The sequence below is a fragment of the Anser anser genome (assembly GCF_964211835.1).
Source record: "Anser anser genome assembly, chromosome: 4".
NCBI lineage: Eukaryota > Metazoa > Chordata > Aves > Anseriformes > Anatidae > Anser > Anser anser.
Window position 1 is genome coordinate 61,205,304 of NC_139724.1, and position 26,900 is coordinate 61,232,203.

The 26,900-nt window shown below is 35.6% G+C and overlaps 2 protein-coding genes across 20 annotated transcripts in view; one reads left to right on the forward strand and one right to left on the reverse strand.

Annotated features, from left to right (window-relative positions):
• KCNIP4 (potassium voltage-gated channel interacting protein 4) overlaps positions 1-20,471 on the forward strand; it is a 437,397-nt gene extending 416,926 nt beyond the window's left edge. For 10 of the 12 annotated variants that reach the window (XM_083835176.1, XM_083835172.1, XM_083835177.1 and 7 more), the window contains 5 exons: positions 5,322-5,392; positions 12,259-12,366; positions 13,493-13,597; positions 13,941-14,003; positions 18,867-20,471. In XM_083835176.1, the coding sequence (XP_083691302.1) occupies positions 5,322-5,392; positions 12,259-12,366; positions 13,493-13,597; positions 13,941-14,003; positions 18,867-18,914 (395 nt within the window). In that variant the 3' untranslated portion in view covers positions 18,915-20,471. The other 2 variants (XM_083835174.1, XM_083835175.1) reach the window with 2 other exon arrangements.
• The window catches only part of PACRGL (parkin coregulated like), a 61,021-nt gene that overhangs the window by 27,867 nt on the left and 6,254 nt on the right, over positions 1-26,900 (reverse strand). For 2 of the 8 annotated variants that reach the window (XM_083835184.1, XM_083835187.1), the window contains exons 5-8: positions 25,963-26,097; positions 24,157-24,264; positions 23,480-23,560; positions 21,347-23,165 (exon numbers count right to left, since the gene is read on the reverse strand). In XM_083835184.1, the coding sequence (XP_083691310.1) occupies positions 23,013-23,165; positions 23,480-23,560; positions 24,157-24,264; positions 25,963-26,097 (477 nt within the window). In that variant the 3' untranslated portion in view covers positions 21,347-23,012. Of the gene's footprint in view, positions 1-20,676; positions 23,166-23,479; positions 23,587-24,156; positions 24,265-25,962; positions 26,098-26,900 lie in introns of those variants that run through there. The other 6 variants (XR_014584026.1, XR_014584027.1, XM_083835185.1 and 3 more) reach the window with 6 other exon arrangements.

Genomic DNA, 26,900 nt, shown 5'->3' on the forward strand with positions numbered 1-26,900 from the left:
TCTCCCACAACTCTTGAGATTTACATTTTTCCCTGTTACCGTTGATAGCTCTTTCTTTTCACTTGTGTGTAAAAAACAACAAAAATTCCCAACCAAACAAAAAACTTAATTGGTAGGAACAAAAACTCTCCCCTTTCCCAATTAGTTTTATTTTAAATAAAAACCTGCAAGGTAAAGAGCAGTATTCAGTGTGGATTACCATCACCGAAATCCTCAGCAACTAGACACAATCAATAGGGAAGAAAAAAAGGCTAGATGAGTTCGCCTGCCTACTATTATTTCTTTTAAACCAGGCTAACAATCAGAGTTTCAGATATTATAATTTTTAGCTACCCTGCCTGGTGAAAATAACTTCTCTGCATGTGATTTACTACTCCTTTACTACTTTTAAAATGATAATAATAAAGAAATATGTATTTCCTATTGTTACACTGAAAACCATTTACAGGCAAAGAGAAAGCATGCCTTTTATGCAAGTAGAGTTAAAATTTACTGTTAGAATAACTGAAACCTCAAAAGCCTAGTCTTTACTAATCCAGACCTAATTGTTACAGAATAGAAATAACAATGCAATTAAAATTGTTCTATACACAATTCTTAGTTTCTATCCCTCTTCCTGGTCCTGTACTCACCTGTCCACTGCTATTCTGGGCCTTTAGGGCAGTGGCAGTATTTGGGGAAAGAGGGTTGTCAGCATCTGGAGTCCATCTCCAGCAGGAATACAATGTTCAAGTCAGTGCTTTCTTCTTCCTTGCTCTAGGATTTTCTTGGGATTATTTCTATGTATTTGCTACCACATTTTTGTGCTTTCTCTTTCTCAGTTGGTTTGCAGCTGTACATTACACCCAGATGTATTATATATGGCACCTTATACATGTGTTAGATACTATTTCTTTCTTCTCTTTGCTACTCCTAAAACCACTTTGTCCAGTTCCATGTCTGCATTTCCTCATCCAGCTGTCGGGACAGTGCCAACCTGTGCCCCGTCCCCGCTCATCCCACCCATGCCTGCATCCACTGCCTAGGATAACTGCTTGTTGCTGCTACCTACATAAAACTAGAGTTGCACCTCAAAAGTAAAACCAAACAGCCTTAGAAACCTGGCCAAGAAGAGAAATGGCTGTCACAGCTAAACTGGAGAAAAAGCTGCAGGCAAGTCATGAAGAGTCCATGCAATGTGAGCCTGACAGGCCTCCACTCTGCAGCAAGCTCTGTACAAAACCTGTGGCTTGTTAGCAGCAGCTGCTATGTTGTCTTCAGGGCTGACATGCGAGCTAAAATTTTTGGAAAAATTTGCTTTCTCTTCTCTCTTCATTTAACTTTGGTAAAATACAGTAAAAAAAAGAGTTCTTTAGAAAATCAGGATCCCATGGACTACTATAAACCCTTAGCTGTCTTTCAGTTTGGAGCCCATGCAGTGACCTTCTTCCCCCTGAAATGAAAATCGAAACTCCTGTTTATTTCAGAGGTGTTAATACTGTAGTATTTCCTGTCACCTTTGCAGCAACTTGGGCTTTAACGAAGTAGGAATTCTTTTTTGAGAAGCTTATTGAAAAGAAGCCCCATGTGTTTAAGCATGCTAGGAGAGTATCAAACCTGATAATTAATTCATCAGCAGGAGATGTTGTATACTACTAACTGCATTTTAGCTTCTTCAGTAAAGCCATTTCAGGGATCTCAGTGAGGCCCCCTGAGAAGTGACCATTAGAAGCTAACTCCACCCACGAGCTCCACAGTCTCCACACAAAGGCCTACAGCCAAACAGTGCATAAAGACAGCACAAACAAATGTGAAAGCGTTGTGTAGTTTTCCTCTAAATGTCAGAAAAAATGTTCAGAGGAAACAGCAGAAGAGCTGATTCTCCTCACAAGAGTAACAGCACACATCAGTAATCCTAAAGTTTCTGTGGGCCTGTGCTGACCTTTGCCATTTTTTTGAGAGGTCTGGGGACCAAAGTCTATTCTTGGTTTCTCAGATTAGCTAAGCATCGTTAATTGTCTGTATTTGCATGTTAAGTACAGGGTGAGATCTCTGTATTTGAGTATTTAGTTAGGCAGCTAGTCTGAATAGTTGCATCTGTGCAGGTATTGCCAACATGCTGTGTACAACCAAGAGCTTTGACTTTCAGTTGCAGTTAATATATTGCTTTTAGGTATGTGTGAATATTAAAAAGAAAAGTTTGAAAACACAACAAAGACAACAAATTAACATGTCCTCAAGTTAAAATGTCATACATGTAGATCTGTGCCCCAAATGTCCATATAATACAAAACCAGATACAACACAGTGTATCATTATAAATTCATATAATTTGAGCAAACAGAATAATGTTGAGTAACATTTTAAGCTTTAGGGTGACCAAGCAATCATCAAAAAGTCATTTACCAATGTCATCCAGCAAGTCACTTCATCAAGTGATGTCCAGGACTATCCAGAACTAAGGACAAGGAATCCACAAGAATATCAAGGGAGGTGTCAGTGAATTGTGGTAAAATCAATGTATTTCAAAAAGGCAGAAGTAGCTTTGTGAAAAACTTTATGTGCCAGAAAGGCACTCCAGCAACTTTTTAGGAAATGGGAAAACCACAGTTACACCAGTGAATGAATAGGTCCCAGTAGCTCCCCTGCACTCATGCAACAAGTTGCCTGATATAAAACTTGGGATTTCTTCTTCAGCCATGCAGATCACAGGTAAGAATCCACATAAGGAGCAATTATTGAGCTCTTCCTCCCTCAGTTATGAAGAGAATAGGTTATGTTCACAGTTTGATAAGGCTTACTCTAGAATATATAATGACTACCCTTTTCTTCCTTTTTTTTTTTTGGTCTGATATTTAAAATGTTTTAACAATGTATTTCAAAGGAATTCTGATTTAATATCTGTTCCTGCTTCAACCTGTCAAAACATCAATTTCACCAACTAGTTATGATACCAGATCCCTGGAAAGAAGACATTTAAGAAGTAAAGCTTTTGTCTAACGTGGTTAATGTTCAAGATTTAGGGGATGGCAAGGGCATCACATTAAGAAGTAGCTATCGTGTAAACATCAGTCTACCTCACTCTGCAGTGGTTTTGAACGCAAAATTTCAGACCAGAATTGCCTGCACAAACAACCCTGAAAGAGACCTTTGAATTTTTTAGACTTTTTCAGAAGAGGTTAGTAGACATAAAAATTCTGCAAAATGAGTTTATTATTATTACTATCCATATACTATCATACAAAAAGAGTATTAAATTGTATCATGTATGGACAAAAAAAGAGTAAAATACTTTGTGTTAATGTTGTGATATTTAATGTAAATCTACAGAAAATGATTAGGGATGTTTCAATTTTTGTTGTTGTTGTTGTTGTTGTTTTGTTTTGTTTTGTTTTTTTAAGAAGTACCAAGAGAATGGGAAGGTACTTAAAATTCAATTTACAGTCATTATGCCTCTATAATGTGCTTTTTCTTAGAAGATGGCTTGCATACTGTTGTTGTACAATAGATGTCTTAGTAGATGATAGAAAATGTAAACTGAAGTCAACAAGTTTACCTTTTTCAGTTAAAATAAAATTTGCCTTTTAAAGTTAAAGGGGATTTGTCTACTAGATTATACTTAAGCAATTACACTAATCTCTGGCTACATGGATGAGTGAATGAATGTCTCAGTATTGGGGGAAAATTCTCTGAAAATGTGTTAACAGACACAGGGCTTGATGGCTGCAGAGTTTGTTCTTGTAACAATTACTTTACATCACATGAAATAAACATATTGAAATAAGACCAGAGACTTCATTTACCAACGTCAGGTATGAACCTGTGAAGTGCAAAGTTTTGAGGTTTGGTATATTTGGTTTCTTGGGGTCAAGGTGGTATTTCAGGTGACCCAAAATCATCACTCCTTTTAATTAAAAAAAAAAAAAAAGTTTGAGCTGTGATGAATGCAGTTTTTCAGGTTTGGTACAAAAGGTAAAAAAAGGTTTAGTGCCAAGAAATCAGAAATAGGCATCTCAGCACTCATGAGGTTTTCCCACAATAAGGGCAGTTTTCTTCTAAGGAAGGAGAAGGGACAGGAAAAAAAATCTACAAATTACTACTGTTCAGGACATGATGGTTTGCTATTATGAAAAGCATTTTCTGCATATAATGGCTAAAAATACAGTGGAGCAGAAACAACTTCACTTGTAACTGTTCTGGCCTGAGATGGTTCTACAGCCTTGGGAAGGATCACCTTAATATTTAGGGCAGCACTTGGGCTGTGTGCGCCTCCAAGGATTTGCAGTCATGGCTGTGGACAAATTGTTCTTTATCCCAGTTTTTCACCTATAAAACGGGGCCATGACACTTCTCACTTTACTAAAAGTTTGTGAGGTTAATGTTAATTAACCTAAAATTAATGTAAATATATAAAATGGAAAGAGCAAAACAATGAATATCAAAAGAAAACTGAGATGATACGCTGTTGAATAGGTGTGAAAAGTAAACAATTAGTGAAGGCATCACTTTCCTAAAGTCATCTTTCAGAGACTTTGTGACCACTTCAGTTACTTACAGCCACTTTTTTTCAAGGTTTTTAATCACCTAGCTCTCATAAGATGCTCATGGGAATCAAGAAGCCACACAGTTTTAAGAATCTGCTTCTCTGGACAGGATTTTATCTCACCTATGGCTGTCAACAGCTATACAGCAGCCAGGCTGGTGATATATACTGCTGAAGTGATATAGCATAAGTTTTGGCACTGGTGCCTGTCCCTGTGCCACTTTGTTGTGCGGTGCATTGAGCCCCGAAAGCAGCAGCAATTTTCTGACCAGCTCATCTTCAGCTGGGGCAACACGCCTGTCTCCAGAGTAAAAGTGATACGCCAGATGCACAGATGGTAGTGCCCGCTTTCCTCATTTAAAGTGACAAATGAACACATTTTTCTTATGTAACACAAGAGAGATCCACTATCACAGTCATTTAACTGGTAAAGTAGCGTTCCCATTGACACAGACTGCTTCAGAGTACATTAACATGACTTCTTCGCTATTTGTTCAGACATCAGTGATTAGTAGTTCGCATGCAGCAGTGGTAATGAAAATGAATAAAAATACTCTAGTCCAGATTTTCACAATTTCTTTTCCAGTCTAGTTACCCATATACTTGCACTTGTAATTTATCCCTCCTGCCCCACCAAAAAAAATAAGTTTAAGCTGACTGGAAAATTTAGCCTTAGTTGTTATCAAAATATATCTTCCTATAAAAATATTTCATGAAATGAAATTAAATTAAATAAGATGTGCTTACTATGAAATAAGACATGCTTACTGTGAAATATTCTTACTGTTTTAAATTGTAGATTCCACAACTTATGCACATTTTCTGTTTAACGCATTTGACACTGATCACAATGGATCTGTAAGTTTTGAGGTAAGTGATGCTGTTACTTCCTTTATGTTTTCTTCAGTGTTTTGACATTCTTTGTAATGAAGTGAAATTTGGTCAGTTTTATTATATGGATCACATAAAATTTAGTTTATGTGGCAAAAGTTTCAAGGTTTTCCAACGTGTTAACAAAAGTCATTATTTTACAATTGTGTATCCCAGAATTTTAACTCATACTGTGCTGCTACATTAACTTTTTTATAAATCTGCTAACTTAAAAGGTAACCCAACTTATTCACAAGTTATGTAACAGAATCCTTATCCTCCTGCCTGTCTTCAAGATGAGAACTCTGATCCAAATAACATTACAGCTCAGCCAAAATAGGGTTGCTAATAGCCTCTATTGTTTTCCAGAAGAAGGTTCTACCAAACAAAACGAAACAAAACAAACAAACAAAAAAACACCTCTATAGCAAATATATTTAAAAGCACAAGAGTTTAAAATTCATTCTTCCTCCATTTACATGCCAAATCTTCAAACTTCTGCCTTTCCCTGCTGAGGCTGACGTCATTACCTGCAAAGGCTGACATCATCAATACAAAAATCATGACAAAAAAGGCAACTCCCTGCAATAGTTAGATGAAAACAGGGTACACTGCAAAGGAGCCATTACTTTAACATATAGAATTAAGAAATCTCCCAGTTCTTCTGCAAAACAATATTTACTTTGTTATATTGTGCTTTGTTTTGTTTTTCAATTGACAGATGGTATCCTTACAACTTGAGATTGGTTTAGGATTAAATATATCCACTGTAAATTTGTTTAAATGCCCTATACGTGTTTTTATGATTTACTTGACTGAATGATGTTGTGAGATCTGAGGGAATATCTTTTAAAAGTATTTTCATTCTTTTATTATTGATGTAATATGGAAGGAGAAGTATTGCCAAGCAGATGCACTGTGATCATAAAACTAAACCTCACCTGGGAATATAACCAGAGCATTTTGTGGGAGATTACTTGCATTTATTTAAAAAACATGAACCCCATCTGCCTTATTCCAGGCAGCTGAAATCAATGGGCCTGGTGGAAGCAAAAAATGGAGCTTTTATTCACATCTTCTGTATGTAGGCTAATTCTACAAGGAATCCTTCTGGTCATATCAGCAACAGCAGAGACAATACTAGAAAACATTTTTAGCATCAATATTTGAGAAGTATTTCTGCTGTTATCATTAGGAATAATGAGAACAAAATAAGTTTTTGTAGCTTTCCTGAACAATTTGTTCACATTTGTATCTCAAAAAGAAAGACTTATGAAATGCAATAGATGTAAAGCCTTTTTTGAGGGATGTGAATATCTCAAAGTGCAGGTCTATGTTCGAAAGAGGCTTTGGAACAAATGAAAATAGGAAAATAAAGCATTTTTTTTTATCATTGAGAGAACAGACATTTTCCAACTTGCTTTTGTCCACTATCGATTCAGAGTGATCCAGACTTTGATTTCATTTGCACTAGCTGTAAATCCAGCACAACTCCAGTGCTGTCAAAAGACTCTCTATTTCTGTGTCCTCATACCATGCAGCAGCTTCATATTTATAAACTATACAATAACCACTCTAAAAGCATCCTGCTAAGGTTAAAAATGTTTAGATTTTTTCTAATTGTGTAAAAGTAGCTCTGAATCATGGAAGTAGTAATTTTTTTTCCTGATCATTTTTTATCTCAGATGCAACTGCCATATCTTGTCTAAACCAATCCACACTCTAGCTTTCTAATTCTTATTAGGAAGAAAAAAAAAACAACACAGCATAAAGGTGGGAAAAAGGGGGTGTGATTTATAAATAATCATTCATCACAGTGTAGGAGTAAATACAATTTAATATAATGATCTAAGAAGAAAAATGCTCTTTGGCTCTCTTCTGTGTGAAAAGAACAGGAAATTTTGAAATGAACTGGCAGAACTAGAAATATAACTTGTAGGGGTAAGAGTTTGTTGTTGTTGTTGTTGTCTGTTGCAATCTCCTTTTTCTAATGAAGCTGTGGTAGCTGGAATTGCAAAAAAGGAGGACAAAATTTGTTCTTTTTTTCCCTCAAATTTTCAACCATCAACAATGAAGTATTAGACTTTAGCACTTTTAGACTTTTAGACTTTTAGTACTTGTTGTACTTGTAAAACCCATGCCTTCATTAGATGAGATTGCTTAGTGAGATTGCTACATATGTGAAATTTTGCACATCCCTAAATCTGTATACTCTCTAGTAAGAGTCAGATGAAACATTTTGTACAGCATAAGAACAGAATCACAGAATCATCTAGGTTGGAAGAGACCTCCAAGATCACCTAGTCCAACCTCTGACCTAGCATTAACAAGTCCTTCACTAAACCATATCACTAAGCTCTACAAAAACACAAAGCTCTACAGAAACACAAATGTGATTCACATTTTGCTTAAAAAAAACAAGAATCTGTAGGTAACTGAGTAAGTGTTTTGAAGATTTCAGGTCATCTGGTTTTAGGCCCTGTGTATCCAAAGGTGAAAATGACACAGGTATTTAGAAGCCTCTCTTCTAATGATTTTAATGGTAAAGTGGTATCCAAACTAGATTTATTTGATGGGTCTAGTACTTCTAGGCATATGTCAGTAACAAGTTTGGGGATAATAAGGTGTTTGAATGGTGTCAACACTTTGAAATTTGGAGATGATAAAGAGGAAAAAAAAAAAAAAAGAAAATGACAGCTATTTAACTTCAGATACGTAGTCAAAGGTAAAGCACAATGCATCCACAAACAAATATTCAAATCAATGCCCTTAGTCCGCTGTAAATGCAGATTAATGCTACTCTAAATGTGATCTTGTTGAAAGGAATTTCACTCAGTAATCCAAATTCTCAGTGCCTTAAAATACAAAAGCTGTGCCAAATGCAACAGATATTCAAAGATTTTGGTCATTTTTAATCAAAAACAAACTTGCATTTGTTTCTCCTAAAATGATTCATTATCTCTTAGCAAAATTGTTGGTGAGTTTCTGATTACTTTATTTCTCAGCTGTACCCTCAGAATTTTGCATTAATTAATGAATTAACAAGCTTGCTAACTCATTTCTATCGGAGAATCAAGAATTAACCTACCTAGTTATGTCTTCTTTTATGTCCTGAGATCAAAGACATCTTTAGTATTTAATTAATAAGAACAGTAATGAACAGTCATTGTCTCCAAGACAGTAACAAGGTGTTTACTGATTTTAATTAACGTCTTCAAGTGTGATTCTCTGTGTTAAACATAGAAAAGCCTTGTTTATGTCATATATGAAATAAGCTAATGTTTCTCAGGGCACCTGTGATTTCAAAGACATTTTGATACCAGCTCGTGTAAAGTAGCTACAGAGAAATATAGTTCCTCTTAACAGCAGCTCCTCCATGTCATTGCTAACCTTCATTGTCCTAAGAGCATCAGTGCCCCACCACTGCTGTGACTAACATTCACTGTGTGATTCCCTCCCAAAATCCTAAGGGCTAAATCCCAAAATGGATGTCAGTGCCTACCTGCTTCTTCTGGCCTTGAACAAGACACAAAGGAACATGTGATCAGGTGGAATAATTTCAGGCTTTCCTATGAATCACACTATTCCCAGAGTGCACACTAGTAAGCTTGCTAATTAATTTATTAATGACTGGTTCTCCCCAAAGATTTACTGAGGGATGAAGCAATCAGAAAGTCATCGACAACCGTGCTAAGAGATAATTTATCCCTGCTGGGAAAAACACCAAATACAAGTTAATCACAGACCACAACCAGAGGCTCTGCACAGCTCTAGCGTGGCACTGGCAGCTGGGCAGGTGGTAACAGCAAGCATACAGAGGCTCTAACATGGGTGCAACGATGCTCCGCTTTACAGCCCTTCAGTGAGCCATCCCCCTTTCGTGGAGAATAAATTATATACACAAGAGTGTTTGGCATTCGATCGAGGTCTTCACAAATACTTGCAGGCTCAGCAGGAAGCTAAAAAGTTGGAAATAAGGAGCTGTGGAAAGGAATAAGGGCAAGTACCAAGAGCACATAGCTTCTGTGCTTCTGTCACAGAGTGAAGAGAGACCCAACAGAGAGGTGTGCCTGAGTCTGGCTCTCCTCTGAGTTTCAGACTCTCTGCCCCTAGATCTGATGCACCTTCCTGTGATTAGGTGCTCAGCTGGGCAGGCCTTCTGTCCCTCTCAGTGGACAGTGTCGGTGTCCTTAGGGGATGTAAGTGTCCAAGCAGTACTATCTATCTTGCTTCAAAAATAAATAGTCTCTGAAAGTAGAAAACCTCTCTCTCCAGGAGCCAGATGCCTAAACCAGGAAAGAAAACACATCTGGGTACAGTAAATATTGTAATGGGGACTTGGGTTCATGCTAAATGGAGTCCCTGAGTCATGTGTCATTGAGGTGCTGGTAACAAGAGTGTAGACAGACTCTCTCCAAGCTTATCAGCTACACTAAGTACTGTTGCTGCACCATAGCATTTGGCACTGGATCACAAGCTTAACAGCTCACAGAGCTTCATCACTCCTCTCGTGTACAATGCCTTCCACTAGGCAGGGACTTGTTCTGTTTGAGGATCTAGCATGAAATGCCCTGTGGATTCAGTCTGTGTCCATTGAATCAGATTTTCCATTTATACGTTGTTTTATTGTTATATTCTTAAATCATATGAAATTAAGTATGTAGAAAGATATCCTCTCCTAACTAGTCCTTATTCAGCTCATCACAACTTCCTCTTATACGCCCTTCTTATTGTTCCTGAACCGGACTGCTGCACTGGGTGACCCCAGGGAGCATTCAGACAAAGGTGGTGAACCTAAACCAAATTCTGTGTGATTCCCAAACACCTTCATGCAGTATGGAAGGAGGTGATCTGCTCTTGCAAAGTTTAGAGCGGACACCTGGAAGGTTTTGAGCTTTTTCAGCTTTTACAAGGACATACATTCCTACAAAGTCAAGGTTTTTTGATGCATGTTTTTTAATACTGACGATAGAAGGGCTGCCTTGAATATGGGGATATAAATAATGCCAGTAAGCCAGCTAACATATGGGTGGCACCTCAAAGAAAGGAAGAAAGAGAAACAATCAGGAAAAGGCAAGTAGATACGATTTAAGCATCAGAATAAATGCAAAGATGTTGCTGGCGCCAAATTAAATTCAGAGCTCTGAAACATAATACTTTAAGAAAATAACATTATTGGAGACCCTTGCAGAGGTTCAGCAAATGCTACATCAAGAATGCAGTAAAACAGTGCAGAAGAATGTGAAGAAATAGTACTGAATTAAAAAGGTTAATTGCTAATGCTGTAATGTGATCAAATCTGTTCTGAATTTCTTGGTCATTTTAATACTTAATATTACGTTGTTAAAGAGCTGTTTGGAGATTTAACCTGGTGACCCTCAATTAGTCACTGAGATGTAGACAAGAGAAGTTGAGCATAACTCTTTTCAAGATTCATGTATTAATTTACCCCAAAGGGCATATGTACCAATAAGAGAGAAATTTATGAGAGACTAAGAAAACCCAGAACATACTACCTGAATTGTTAAAAAGACCGAAGCTGTCAAAAGAGCTATGCTTACTAGACCATCTGACACTGTGATATCTGTGTATTCTTGACTGCATTGGGTATACTTATTTGTCTATGTGGTACATCAGGCCTTTGTAATTTATGGCTAACCTCCATGCATTCTTTTCCATTGTTCCTGTTTAAAGAAAATGCACAAACATTGCCAGTGGTGATACGAAACCATTCAGCTTTTGTAGTCTCTGCTTTAGTGTCACTCTAAGACTTCCTTTGCCAATAATGTAAAAACGCACATTTAAATATAAACTTTTTCAGGACAATTTCACAGATTTATGGGTTTACAAACTTATCAAACAAAATTGGGTAGAGGAGAAAGTTAGGAAAAAAAAAAAGCTGTTATTTTAAAAAATACAGTTAATGTGCTATGAAACGCAGAAGACAGATGACAACACATCCTGATTGATATTTTCTCCGATCTGGAAGATGTTCATGCAATGTAAATAAGGTTTGTGCTATTAGAAGAATATGAATTATGAAGCCAAACTCTAGTTCTAGCTCTAGTGTAATGTAAGTATGTGTACTGTTATAATTGTTTGTCAGCTGATCAAGACCATAGAATGACAAATCCCATTAGTTATTGCTAACCTTATGTTAATTTGTTAGTGATCTATATCAAATACTTCATGTATATAATCTCAATAGTCTTCTGATTTACTTCTGTGGAGTAGTTCTATAGCATTAGAGCATTGGTGGGTAACAAGACCATTAAGGCGTCATGGGGACATAAAATAAGTATATTCCTTATCAGATTTCCAATAAAAGGTTTAAGTACTGAGGTGTATTGTGGCACACATGAGGTTTTAATGTTGACTGCACAAGACTGATCCAAGAGGTCTGGGAACCACGTATTCCGCTTCCAACAAGGCATATATACAACAAGAATGGAACATTCCTTAGTGGATAATTCTCCCAAAATTGGTCTCCTGTGCTAAGATTAATCTAACTCCCACTTAAGCTTTGTTCTGGACCATTAAACCATGGGGGTTGCTCTTGCTTGGTAGCAAGTTCAACAAGGACTTCTTATGCGAGGCATTTCAGAGGATGAATACACTAATAGAAAATGATGGCTTATTTTATAGAAAATTACTCAATTTACTTATTATTAGTGTAGCATATAGTGCCTAGATCTGTAATTATTTAAATAACCAGCAATCTGTAACACTTGCTGTCAAGTGAAAGAAATAGAAACAACACACCTTTCAAGACTTCTGTGATTCTGATGAACGCATTACTCTGCATTTCTGAGTGTTTGTGAAAAACTGCTTAATTCCAAACTGACCCAGAGCTTTTGTCTATTTAGGATTTTGTTATGGGTCTCTCAATTTTACTCCGAGGGACAGTACAGGAGAAACTCAACTGGGCTTTCAATTTGTATGATATAAATAAGGATGGATATATAACTAAAGAGGTAAGGTCTACTTTTTACATTAATCACTGAAACTAAAGGTTGTATACACAAGGCCTGCTTTGAAAGAAGAATGGCTTCAGAAGCAGCCTTGTCAAATTAGACATGTCAACCAATAAACATACAACATATTATGAAACTAAACAAGCTAAAAATAATTTTCTCATTTTAAAGGCATATATAGAAATTGAAAAGGAAAAATTATCACAGAAATAATGGATGGCCAAAATTCTTCAGGTACAGAGACATTTGGCTTCTACTTTTTTTTTTTTTTTCACTAGAATAAAGTAGTTTGGTAGGATATTTGGACCCAAGAAAATTAAGTGGGCTTCAACCATAATTCATTTTTTGAATCTATTTCTATTCTAAATAGAAATAGAATCTATTTCTATTCTAAATGGAAAATTCTATTCTATTTCTAAAATTTTTACTTGAAACATACATATAAAAAGATTTTTAAATCCTTTATACTGCAAAGATCTAACCACACCTGATGGTGGGACCAAATCTGTGGCTTCATATTTTTTTTTTCAACAGTAGGTCTTTATATAGATATTTTACACTTTTGGTTTTGCACTTTGAGAGATACTTCATGATTACTACAGAAGGTCAATCTACAAAATAATCTCTTCATCGTACTGGCAGATGACGTATTTATGATTATCCTTACAGTTTTCATAACCCACGCTATTAACAAAATTCTTTTTTTTTTTTTTTAATAAAGAAGGAAGACTGTTTGCATGTGTGCAAGTGTATGTATGGGTGTTTCTTCTTTCTTTTGAAAACTCAGTTGTATGGTGTGTGCTTTAACACGCTGTTACAGAACTTCTTTTCCTGGTTAGTTTTATTCACTAGGCCTCTGGAGACTCTTCCCACAATCAGTGAACTTGCACATATTCTAAATCATTTAAAAATGATTTAAAATCAGAAACATTCCTCTGAATCTATGAAAGATGAACTAATATGCTAGAATTTCTAGGAACATACAGTTCATTCTTGAAGCTATTCTATCATAAAATAGTAAAATCTCAAATTTTTGTTCTAAAATGTAAAACTTAGAAACCTGTTCTGAGCCAAAACAGTATCTACAATGCAGCTTGCATTACACAGACATATTTTTTCTCTTCAGGAAATGCTTGATATCATGAAAGCAATATATGATATGATGGGGAAATGCACTTATCCTGTTCTCAAGGAGGACGCACCTAGACAACACGTGGAAACATTTTTCCAGGTGGGTGAGGTAACATAAGGAACTAAAAAGACTGCTCTGTTAGCAGGTACGAATAGATTTTCTTTGTTGTAATAGTTTTGCATATCCTATCAATTTTGTTATCTTTTTTCCTTCTTTGTGGTTCCATCCCAAGTCACTTGTTTCTTGGATCTACTCACCACACCTTGCCTTTTCAACAAGCAGCTCTTTAAATTTATTCTAGTGTATCACTTCTTACATCTTTCCAGCATTTTGGCCTGGTTGTTCCCTAGGCTGATACATAACCCAAATGAATAATAAAAAGGACTTGTTTTATGTACGATTATCAGTATGATAATCATACATTTTTATTCTTTTTGAACAGAAAATGGACAAAAACAAAGATGGAGTAGTGACCATAGATGAATTCATTGAGAGCTGCCAGAAGGTAAGTACCCAGTGAAGCATCAAACCCCTATCAGTTGGCTAGTGCTACCATAGTGCTACACAGTTTTTTTGGTGTGACAGTGGGCAGAACAGCATTTTTTTTTCTGTAGTTCATAGCAAAAAAAGGTTCGTCACATTCAGCTAAATGTTTATTTCTACTGTCTGCCCAGGCTGGGGAACATTCCTGTTACAACTAGCATATAGTCATAGCAATAATAATAATAATATTGCTTGAAAATTTATCATATATAGGAATGTTCCTCCAAGAGAGAGTTTTAGGACTGAAGGTCTTAAAAAGGGCGAGTAGAAGGAGCTTGCAAAGTGTTAGATGGCAAGAGTTAACAGCAGGCAATTTTTTTTTCATTGCAAAGGAGTAAGAACTGACTGTGATTACCAGTTGCAAGTGTTTACACTGCTCAGGTGGCTGTTAATTTCCCTCAGCTGCTGAAAGCAGCTCATTGCCTTTGGAGCCACAAATGAGAATAAATTTATGTAGCAGGGATTACAGACTCTTTTCACTCCTCTGCCCTTTGGGAACTGGCTAGCTTTTGGACCAGGAGCCGATATGAGAAAAGGTAAGTTTTGCTTTCAGAAATTTAAGGAACTACTATTAATTTGTTGGTTTAAAAAGGCAAGAAAAAGAAACATGATATAGTACAAAATAACTGTGAAGTGTTGTATTAGACCTAGTGATGAGATGGGGTAAAAAAAAAAAACAAACAGTGCTATTTATTGCAGTGAAAAATATACGGAATTGTAGCAGTGTTCAGCTGGTACATCCACCTTGTCCAAGCTGACTGATTAACGTGAAGCTGACAGAGACCAACACTACAGACTGTGTGTATTGCTTCTTACCTCCTACGCCAAGAAGCATACAGTAGGCAAGAGACAGGATAGAACAAGACCAGCAAGAACAATGCAGTTAGTGAGTGATAGATTTATAATCATATGGAATATGGAAAGCTGACATATTGAAGATGTTCTGCTATTTGTCTCTTGTTTTATGTGTCTGCAGTTATTCCTTGGAATTGCCTTCATGATTTAAAAGCAGTAAGATACAGAGGGGTCACAAACACTTATTAAGTGAGTCTTTGATCAGTTTTAATCCACTGACTTTGGTGTATAAAGGAAAGAAAACAGCTCTTCTAACTGGTTGTTCTGTGTACCCTTAGTAATAGGTACTGGATAGTGTCCTGTCTGTCAGCAGTGCTACATCAAGCATGGTTCTAGCTCATCAGTCTTGTTCAATATGAATGAAAGGTATTTGCTCTGATAAAGCTGAAGGATCATCTGAAACAGAGATAAGATTTGTTTCCCATCTGAGGTCTGCTGAGTTCTGGAACTTAAATCAAACTCCAGCCTGAATGTGATAGTGATTATGGCGATGGACTGCATGATTCATTTTCAAAAAAAATTAGTACATTCAGTAAGGAATCGCTTGTTCTCCTTTTCCAATGTGATTCACGCTTTCTCACTTCTGTTGGAAGATTTCTTATTTATCTCTTCTGATTATTCAGAATATACATGATAGAGAGAGATCCTCTAAATCGTTACATGATAGAGACACCATTCTCTCTTCTTAATGGACAGGTCATCTTGACACTTTTCTTCACTTTATTTTAACTTCAAAGGTAGCATACAAAAAGTACCTTGCTGTCTAAATTTTTGTCTCTCTACCTATGAAGACCTGTTCTCTTATTAAGCTCTGAGCTGCAGTGTTTAATTCATGTTTACATCAGGATTTCGTTTCAGAAACAAGATCTGGATTTTGGATTCAACCTGAATCTTTCAAGAAACTTTATTCAGAAAGTGTGCTCTGTTAACGTGGTTTCAGTATTTTCAGGATTACGTTTCTTCCAAAGGACAGTAGTGGCCTCTTCCTTTTAAAACACAGCTGTAGGAAAACCTTTTGCTAATATCTTAGTAGGTACAAGACTGATCTAGAAAAATAATGTTCAACTTCCTTTATTTTCTCAGCATGCAGTGATTTGCATTACTCCAGGACTAAGAATTCTCGTTCATGAGTACTTAACAGTGCCTAGAGCAAACTTAGATAATTCTGTGATCTCTCCTATAGTAAACTTGTCTGTGTTTTAGACATGACATGAAATATCTTTTATAGCCTTTCTGTATGTTCTATGGAAAAAATAGGGTTACCAGTATTGCTTTTTGTTCAGCACCTCTTTTCCAAGATGCAAAATACTCATTTAATTCAATTTTTCCACCTAGGGAAAAAGTCCAAACCTGTAACCACACCTGACCTCTGTCTGGACCGTTGCTAGTTCTGCTATAAACTTTTGCTTACCTGAATCTTTTGCTACTGAATCTGGAAACTCAGGACGGGGCACAGCATGCTTCCAGTTCCCTAGACTTTTACATCTATGTTGGTTTCCTCATCTGTGAACCCTCTTTTGGCATTAAGGCTGACATCTGAGCAAGTCTACTCAAAACCTTCCCTGCTGGTTTGCATAACAAATGACTCTACCTCAAACCCTGAATTGGGAATGCCCATTGATGAATAGTCTTCTCTCATCACTGGGTATAAGGACCTATCTCTGACCATGACAAAGAAAGGACTGCAGAAGTATTTCCTTATCATCATAACTCATTTCCTCACTTCTGTCCTCTCACTGCTTGGTGCTGGTGGGAAGTGGCCTGACTCAGGCATTGCTTCATATCTACAGCAACGCCATGAGGAACAAAGGTGAAGAAGTAAGGCATGCATGGTGCAAAAGTGAATGACTTAAAGGACCTTCTGATAAAGAAAAAAAGGTTTCTGGGACAGATATTTTTTGCAAGAGTAATCCATTCTGTATGGAGTCCTGATAGGTCTGGGCTAGTCTGAAGAGAGCAAAGGAGCCATATCAAAGTTCAGGAAGAAAAACCTCAAAGTGAGCTTGCAGTTAGGTCAGGCCTGGCAAAGCCCATTCATCCATATTTTGTACTTTATATGGACTATGCAAACACCACCCTTAACACCTTGAGTCAGGAATCTAAACAAAGCTATTACAAAACATTGTTTAGGAAAATGTACTGGGAGAAAAAAAGAAAGAGGCAAATAAGAAAGATTAAGGTATTTTAGAACTCTTTGCTAAGTGTAAATCAAGCATCTGCATTTTTCTGAAGATGGAAAAAACATACTAAAAGCCACCATGTTCCAAATATCATGACAAGTCTGTAATTTCTTCTGAAGACCCTTCCCATCTGACTGAATAAAGGAGGGGCATTTAGAAGGCTTCTGTATTGAAGCAGAAAACTTCAGAAATATGGAGCTGATTTTAGAAAACAGCTAGTTTCATTAGTAATGATACATGTATTAGGAAATGTCAAAACACTTTCTAAATGAAGAACATGTTTGCTTAGCTAAACTTCGTTGCTAATGTATATACAAAACATTTTTATATGATTAAATGACAAATGATTCTAGTCAAAGCAAACATTTTAACCACACAGCAATGAACTTCAAAGGTATATATTGATATTACAAAACAATGCAGTGGAAAAAACTTAAATTACTGTAAATTAAAATAAACTTCATATGCAAACTTTAAAAGCATTAAATTTTTCAGTTAGGTATCATTGCTTTGATAAATTACTTTGCTAGTGAAAAATAGTGTATGGATCACTTCTTACAGCAACACCACTTGAGATGCCATATAGAATCAAAGATGAAAACTCTACTGTGCATGTGTCGTAACAAAATGAGAAAATTACTCAGTTGTCATTTTCTACGAAACAAATCAACCCTAGACTGAACAGGGAATAATTTAACTGTGATTTCATGCTTAATCATGTGTTATTATTGGAATATTAATGTACAGAAGGCCTACAGACCTATCAGTTGTTGACAGCACTGATAATCCGAGAAGTGTTTTTGTCTGCACTCCTTGTGCAGACATGCAGAAATGTTCTAAAATAGTCTTATTTATTCATTTGAATTAAAGGTGGTCCGTTTCTCTCTTGAGAAAATACTAAGTGGTATTCATTCAGGTTAAAAAATAAAAATCATTAGTGGTATCAACAATAGCTCAATGAACGTGTAACCTACCCTTGCAACTGGACTGGTGATGCAGAAGTGCCACCACCAAATACAGGCTATTAGAAGTAAACTCTTTCTTCTGTACAATGAAAGGTATACATTATAAACAATTTCTTTTTTTCTGACTGCTGTGCTGTTACTAATAGAAATTGGAGTGCAGAGTGATGCATCAGTAAACATTGGGCATTACTTAGAATTTGAAGGTTTTGTTGCCTATCTAATGCAAAGCAGAAAGTAGAATCAGGAAGCTGTCAGCATCTTTCAGTGTGAACACAAAAAAGATAAGCTGAGGAGTAAAAGTGTTTGGTGGTATCTGGGGAATTGACTGATTCTTCCAATCAAAGATCCACACTTAAATCTATTTTATTTTAGTCAACCATAACTATACAATAGGATGGGTCAGAATTGGAAAAAAAGGCTTTGGTGTATGATATGCAATACTAGTAATTTCATGTACTGTATGTTATGTAGTAATTCCTGATTCACACTACAGATATAGAAATCATTCCTTGAGTATTTGTCTATTTATACTTTCTTAAATTGGATACAAATTTATAACCTCCAAAATACTGCAGACCATATTTTCTTAACATGCTTATGCATTCCTGACAGAGTAGTTTTGGTTTAATTAATGTACACAAATTAGGAGTAGATCCATTAACAGCCATTTTCTGTTAACACTTTCTCCAAACAAGATGAAAAATAGTCATTGTCATTACATATGTACAGTTAGTTCCACCCAATTTCACTATAGATATTTGCCAACTACATTTGTAATGGTGTATGACTTTTGTGTTTGTTTTATGCTTTTTTTCTTTGTTACAGGATGAGAATATAATGCGATCCATGCAGCTTTTTGAAAATGTGATATAAAGAAGGCATTAGGTCAACATCTAATGGACAAACATGAGCTATTCTGCAATACTATCCAAAAGATGGATTTCCCACTTTACCATAAATAAAATTACTCAGCTTCATACTGAGACATGTATTATGCAAATAAGTCTTTTTTCTATTAGAAAGCTTCCCCCCCCATCTTTTCAAATTATACTATTTAGCATCTCAACAGTGGGTACTTAACAAGATTGTTCTGAAAAGTTAGGTTTTTATTTCAAAACCCCCAAAACAGGACCCGACTTTATGCAGCTTTATTATCATTCCAACCCCTAGATAAAATAGATTTAATCTCACAAGGAGATTAAATAAATACTCTTAGTTTTGCTACTCATTTGTACTGGATTCAGCTCCAGGTATTTGAGTGTATTTATTAAATCTCAGCTTCTAATTTATACAGAGGCATTACCATGTATTTCCTTTCCACGTTTGTATGGTGTAGTCCTCAGTTTTTTAATAATAATTTAACTTAATGTGCTATGTGCAATATGCAATGCACAGCTTGCTGCAATTGCCTTCCACCTTTAAGTTGCTTCTCTCCTCTTCGAAAAAGAAGACCAAAACCCCAAGCCTAACAAAATAAATAACTTGAGAGGAAGAGATGTTATGTAACACAAATTTAAAATGATAATTGCTTAGGTAGATTTATTCCCTAAAAAATACTAGTAAGCTTCTATTAATCATACTTATCTATTAAATCTGCATTTACTTTCTCATGACATGAATATCAGGAGTCCTTACATACTATATTACTAATTATTCTTGGGCATATACACAAAGATCTTTGCTTAAAATTAAGAATCTTCCGACCTTGAATTTTTCATGAAGAAAACTTAACTGGATCCTAACACTGTGTTCAAGGGTCTTGTTGCCTTTAATGAAGAAAAAAAACCCATGAAGTTCCTTTGAAACTTCCGTTCCTCTTCAGTGCACAGACTGAATGTCACTATGTAGTAACATCTACTAATAATGAATTCTAGACAGGATAACATCTGTGTCAGCTTTTCATAATATCTTTAATTATGAGAGAGAATTAGGAAAAAAAAATGAAGCTTCAGCTATACAATATCATCTATGTGTGATAAATGCATTAAATTTTTAGGATAATTTCTTCATTAAGATTGGAGCAAGCTTTATCTAGATTCAGAATTAAAACGTATGCCCCCTCCACTACATGTAATTTTTAAGATAGATATGTTGTCCAGAGATTTATGCCAATACTTCAAAATAGGTGAAATGCTATCAGAGGTAAGCTAATCTTCATTGTGACATTGCTGCAGAAAATGTGAAATGGGATTAATGAAGTAGAAAGAATGTGGCAAATGTTCTTTCGCAAAAAAAAAATAAATCAGGTATCTATTCTGGTGTAGAGATGGGATGTTAGAGGCATGTTGAAGGCTGCTCTGCTATCACCAGTGTAGGATAAGAGTAGTACAATACATGTACACCCGAAATTTGCTGTAGCGTGTTTGTGTAAACTAAATGTGCACATTTTGTAAAAAAAATAAAATAAGAAATAAAGTAAACAAAGAAAAACCAGCATGATCAATTTTTTGTGTTGTTAAATAATTGTATTTCTTCAGATTTAACATTTCTGCCAACAAAATTAATTTATTTTAAAAAGCTTAAATATACATATCTTGACTTAGCTCAGAACTTAACCACAGTTATGAATTAAATTAGTTACCCCTTCAGTCAGTTAGTTCTCCCCCATAGGGTAACTCAAATACACAGGACAACAAACCTGAACATTATTTATTTCAAGATCTGTTGGTCAACATTTTGCAATCAAGCTCAAGTACGCTTATGGACAAATGCTCTTTCAGCTTCTGAAAACAACATGCCCAGTACGCACTGAGCAAATACAGCTTGCTACCTGTACAGTACAGACAGCTTCATACCTTCAAAAGGTGACTCTCAAAAAATCTAGGTGAGTTCTTTTAGTTCTATGTCTAATCCACTAAGTCCTGATGAACCCAAACTGCATCCATCTGTGCCTGTGACACAAAATAAGTTAAATGTTTCAAAAGCGCATTGTAATTTAGCATTATGTGAGTTCCCATTTAAGTAAGTACAGACAAATTATTTTGCATCATACAAATCTACAAAACATACTAAGCAGATCTATTAAAGGAAAATGTAATTTACAATAAAATATGAATCTATATTTACTCAGCCTTTGAAATAATAGCCAATTTGTCAGTGTCCTTGTAAGCACAATGCATACATAAATAGCAGCCAATAGAGAATTATTTTAAACATTCTCTCATAATTATATATTCACAAACTGATGGGATGTTTCCCACTTTCCATTACACTGAAGAACTGTGATTAGTTTAAGAGAACATAGCGTACCATAAAGAAGTGTCAGTGATGCTCACAGGCAGTTTATCTTCAAACTTGACCTCACAGTACAACTCACTACAGTTTTTTTTTTTTTGTTCAAGAGGATATAGAACAATAGGTTGGAATTTTAGATTTGATGATAGCCACAGTCGCCTGTTGATGAAAATACAATAAGTTTAAACACAACAATGAGCCGTAGCACTACATAGGAGAAGATTCATTTAATACGTATAAAACGTATAATTTAGAACTTTCGCTTAGTTACCTTTATCTAACAAAACAGTACAAAACTAAAATTTAATACTTATGAGAAATTTACTTTCAAAAGAGCTGAAAATAATGGGCTTAAAAAAAAAAGGAAACAGTCTCGAAGGGATTTCCAATAGAAGTACTAATCATATTCATTGTAACATTTAAAAATAAGTGGATTAATTCATTAGTTGAACTATATAATGTTGCTGGCTATAATCACGTTTTAGGAGCTTGTTTCCACTTTTCTGCCTTATCTTCTTACAGCATTTTAAAGGACGTACAGAAAGACCACTCTGAAACCCAACATACTACAAGAAATTAGCGGACAGACATAAGATGATTCACTGGATTAGCTCCATTATCTCAACATAAATTCTCAGGACATCAAAATGAAATGTAATTTTCTTCTCATCCCACTACACACAAAAAATTTTCGTGCTGCTTTGTCAGGATGTTTTGAAGTCTGCAAGATAAGCATTCCTATTGCCCTTAAGTGAATATGAGCACCCCAAAAAAATGAAGTGGTCCCTGAAGATTATTTGGGTGCTTACTGACTATGGAAAACAAGTTCAGAAGCAGCAAGATCTACAGTCGTCCCTGCTCTTCAGGTGATTCCAATTCTTTGTCAGTGACCATATAATATCTTACATTCAAGTGCCCATGGGGTCATTAGAGCAAGTACTTTCCATTCTAGATGAATGTCCAAGCCAATGCTCAATTTTTTTGCTCGTCCTTGCAGTACAATGTACAGCAAAACAGAAGATGTGAACAGAATACCATAGTACTACACTGTATTAGAATTTAGAACACAGAAGAGTACCCTGTCATCTACTACTTAATGCATTTTTTGATGTATAACAACTGCAGATCTAACCTCTGGGTTAACCAGGGTGGGCTAGAATGTTAGTATCTGATTTCCTCAGTAAGTGACCTAAACACTAAGCCATTAAGGAACAGGCAAGCATCATCAATAACAGCAAAGAGTATCCTTTAGCAAGAGTAAATGCTGCTGAGGAAAGCACTTAGGCTCAGAAAAATGAACACAAAGCCTTCATCCCAAGTGTATTGAAGCAAGGCAAATATTCAGCCTGTGGTGTCAGGTGTCAGTACTCCAGAAGGAACCTAGATCTATTTACAGGTTAACATTTGGTGAATTCCTGAATCACTCTTCATGGGTATCTACCCTACCCTATGGCCTGTACAAGTAGCCCAAATGCTTTACTCAGCATGAAAATCTACATTCCAAGTGCTGCAGTGCCTAACTTGGAGTAAGGACTCATAAAACATCCTGAATCTTACTGTACATAATCCACTCCACACACATTCTAAACCCTGGAAAAAGACTTTAAACTTTATAGAGAAATAGAAAATGTTAAAAAAATAGTAATAATTAAAAAAAAACAACAACACAGTATCTTATTTAGCCACTAAGGCTGCATGAGCTTCCCCTCAAGGACGATAAAGTGTTTCAAGCAAATATCATGAGTAGGGATCCACATGGATGAACACTTGTTCCCAAAAAGAGTTCTCTTGAATTGATGTGCTATAGAAGTAGAGCCAAGCAGTTTCTGATATAGGTATTGACCCCTTGGAATATTTTACTGAAATGTACTCCTGTATTCTGCTCTGAGACTGAAACAATGAATAACATATGAAAGTGGGAGTTAAAAAATGGGGGACAACAAAATCTAACTGGCAGAATACGGATCACACAGTGATTTAATGTCATTTCTATCATCATTCAATACCTCAGACTAAAACAACTATTTTACCATGGACTGGAATTGCCACAGTGCAAAATCCAGTGTTTTATGCAATATGAATAGTTGTGACATGCAAAGCATTACTCAGAACAGGGTTATTAATCTGAAAGCCAGAGATGAAAGCTGTCTTGGCAATGCTGTATTCAAGCGTCCAGATTACAGACTATTATCTGTTTAACTCACCTTTCCACCATATTGCTCCAACTTCTGTAAAGCAACAGTAATTTTTTCTCTAAATTTCTTGTCCATTAATCTCCTTGAAAGCTATTGGAAAAGTAAAATAAAAAGGTCTATTGCCCAATATAGTACCATATATGCAAAAAATCCAATATAATTCTATTTTACTACTTTATCTATCTTTGGGAAATGAGAGCTGAGAGAAACATCACTTTATAGCTTGTAACTGATGTCAAAGTATAAAAGTCAGTCAAGGCAAAAGGAGTGAAGTATTAACTGATGAGAGAGTTAAATTCAAAGTAAGACCAGCTGTTAGCCAAACAATTTTAAATTGTTGCTTTTTAGCAAACAAGTCTTAAAGAGGTATCAACGTTAAAGCAAAGTGATTGTTGAAGTACTGTCCACAGGAAAAGTTGGCACACTCAAAGCTGGATCTTTTTAAAGTAGTGCAGAAAACACTTCCATTATTCTCCAATTTACCTTAAGTTTTTGGAGCCTAGTAGAACTTTATATGTCACCACATTATTAAAGAATAACAGATTTACACAGAGGAATATACAAAGCAATGCTTTTCATGAAACTGCTGAGTCTTCCAATGTATCTGTGCAGATATTATAGTAAACATCTCAACAAAGGTAACATAAAAATACAGATGATCTGTTATTACAGCACTAAAAACTTACATTTGTGAGCAGATGCTTAAGATGATCATTAAGAGACGGGCCAACAACAGCACTCAGTTGAACTACAGCATCCAATCCCCTTTCAAATACTTCATCATCTGAATGGGCCTTCAAAGGATGCGGAAAATCCTGTCAGACTAATGTTCAGACAAACGCACAGTTTCTTCAAAACTGCAATCTCTATATTATGATTGTATATAGTATTTTGATAAATTTAAAGTACTGTGGAACTGCTGATTTTTATAACATTACAAGCAGTTTAGAAATACAATATGGCTGAATATGACTATCCAGATGTAATATTTAAATGCAGAAGCATTTTGTAAAGCAGAAAACAAAAGCATCCATGTCAATGAAACTACTGCACTTATTCAAAAAAAAAAAAAAAGGAAACTAATATATGATTGATAAACAAATCAATAAGTATATTCACCATGCAAAAGAGGCACTACACTGACAGTCTGGAACGTATCCTATATGCAGTGCTCCACAGCATGTTAGAAAGAAACTTTAAAATGTGCATATATCAAAATTTAGGGACGTTTTAGTTACATATGTATTGAATACATGGTAGTTCCTAAGCAATTCATAACAATTGTCTTTGTTACAGAAACCCACAAACCAATGATATTCTGGCTCAATGAATTTAGTCCCCTGCCAACTACAGCTTTTTTACCTGCCAGCAATTATCACGCTGTTATCTACTTCTAAGGTGGCTTTGTCATTTCTACTGCTCCCATGGGAAGGTTCTTCTATATGAGTTCTCTACTGCTTTAGTTATCTCACTCTTCCCTGAGCAGAGAAATTGTTTCATGACCATTTTTCTTGTACTAATACTGACCTTTATTTAAAGGGTTATTCTTCTATTCTGACATTTGGGCCCTGAATGTTTTGGTGTTTTTTTGTTTGTTTAAGTAGAAGTAAGTAGAAGTCATTGCTCAGTAGAAGGTTTTGATATACAGTCTTGTCTTGTTAAATAATGCAACAATGAAAATTATCAGATAAATAAGTCATTGGAAGAACACACAAGAATAATTTTTCTAATTATGTCTTCCAAAATAAACCAAAGATATTAATAATAAACAATACTGATCCTCTACTACACCTGATCCTATTACACCTCTGAGCTGTTATCTCAAATAATTTTCAACTTTCATCCATCTCTGTAAAAACAGAACTGAAGCATAGCTAGATTAAAGGACAGAAAATGGCCAACCTAGAAAAGGGCTCTGAAAGACATTAAAAAGATCCAAAAGAGGATTCCAGGCCAGTACTTTAACAACACATTATTTTCTAAAGGAGTAGAAAAAATTACAAACATTTTAAAAGTGAAGAATATGTACTCAAACATTATAAAAATATGCTTCCTTTTTCCTCATGGATGTATTCTATTTTATCTTTGTAGCATTTTTTACACTTTTAAATGTAACATGATTATTTATTCTGGCATCTCCATTTTATTTCACATCAAACACATTTTGCATGTGGACATAAAAACCACCATGAGTACTTATATTTTTTTCTGCTTATATTCAGATCTTTAACAGAATATTTCTACAGAATTTGCCCATAGCTACTATCACTCAGCTATAGAAGGAGTTGCTCATCTGATTTTACTCTTAACGACTTGTTTATCTAAGTGAACCAAGGCAGGGATAACATGAGAGAGACCATACCCCTACACCTCTGAATCCCAAAATAAAAGCCTATCCAACAGATTTATCACATCAATGTTTTCCTTGTAGTACTCACTAGCAAAAAGAAAAAAAAAATCATGAAAATCTCTGTAGAAAGAGTAAGACATACCAATGCAGCCTTTAACACTGGAACTAGACGAGGCAACAAGGGAATTGCTTTTTCAGTAGCACCTTCAACCATAAGTAATTCTTTAAAACCCTCCTTTGAAACAAACGTATAGGGATGCTTTGTCTCTCTCAGACCCTGTTGTAAACGTAAAACATGTTTTCTTAATAGTTAGTCTTTAAACAAAATCACATTTAAAAAGTTCCACCTAGCACAAAGATAATGTTTAGATAACAGATCAATTCAAAACATAAGATACACTAACTCCACCGTGTGGATCCATTGAGTACAACTCTGCTCACAGAATATTCCTATTTATTTTTCTTTTGGAACACTGAATATTAAGACGCACATTTTGAACATTGCTATTTCAGTCACTACTTGTACTTCATTATCTTTAATCCCTCTACCCAAAGAATTTTTTCAACAAGGCCATGAACAAGAATACATATGTATTTGTAACTAATTTCTGTACCCTGAGGGGGGAAAAAAAAAAAAGGAAAAAAACAGAAGGTAAAATACCCCCCCACAAATACAAAAACTTTTAAATGGTACAAATATGCATGCCTAGCCAAGACCCAAGCAGCAGAATTCAAAGATTTAAAGCCATATGGTAGAAGTCTTTCTTCTTTCCTTAACAGGAGCTGTAAACTACTTTAGATATCGACAACGTCTGATCTTTCAAAAGAAAAAAAGTGTATGCTGTTGAGTGAGCTTTTTTTTTTTTTATTCTACCTCCCAGACTGGATTCAACATTTATTTAGACTCCTGAAACATATTTGGTTGGCAGAGAGTTGAACATGAGCCAGCAACGTGCCCTGGCTGCCGGGAGGGCCAACCGTACACTGGGGAGCATCAGGCAGAGCACTGCTAGCTGGTGTGGCCTCAACTTGAGCACTGTGTGCATTTTAGGGCACCATAACATAAGAAAGACATAAAAC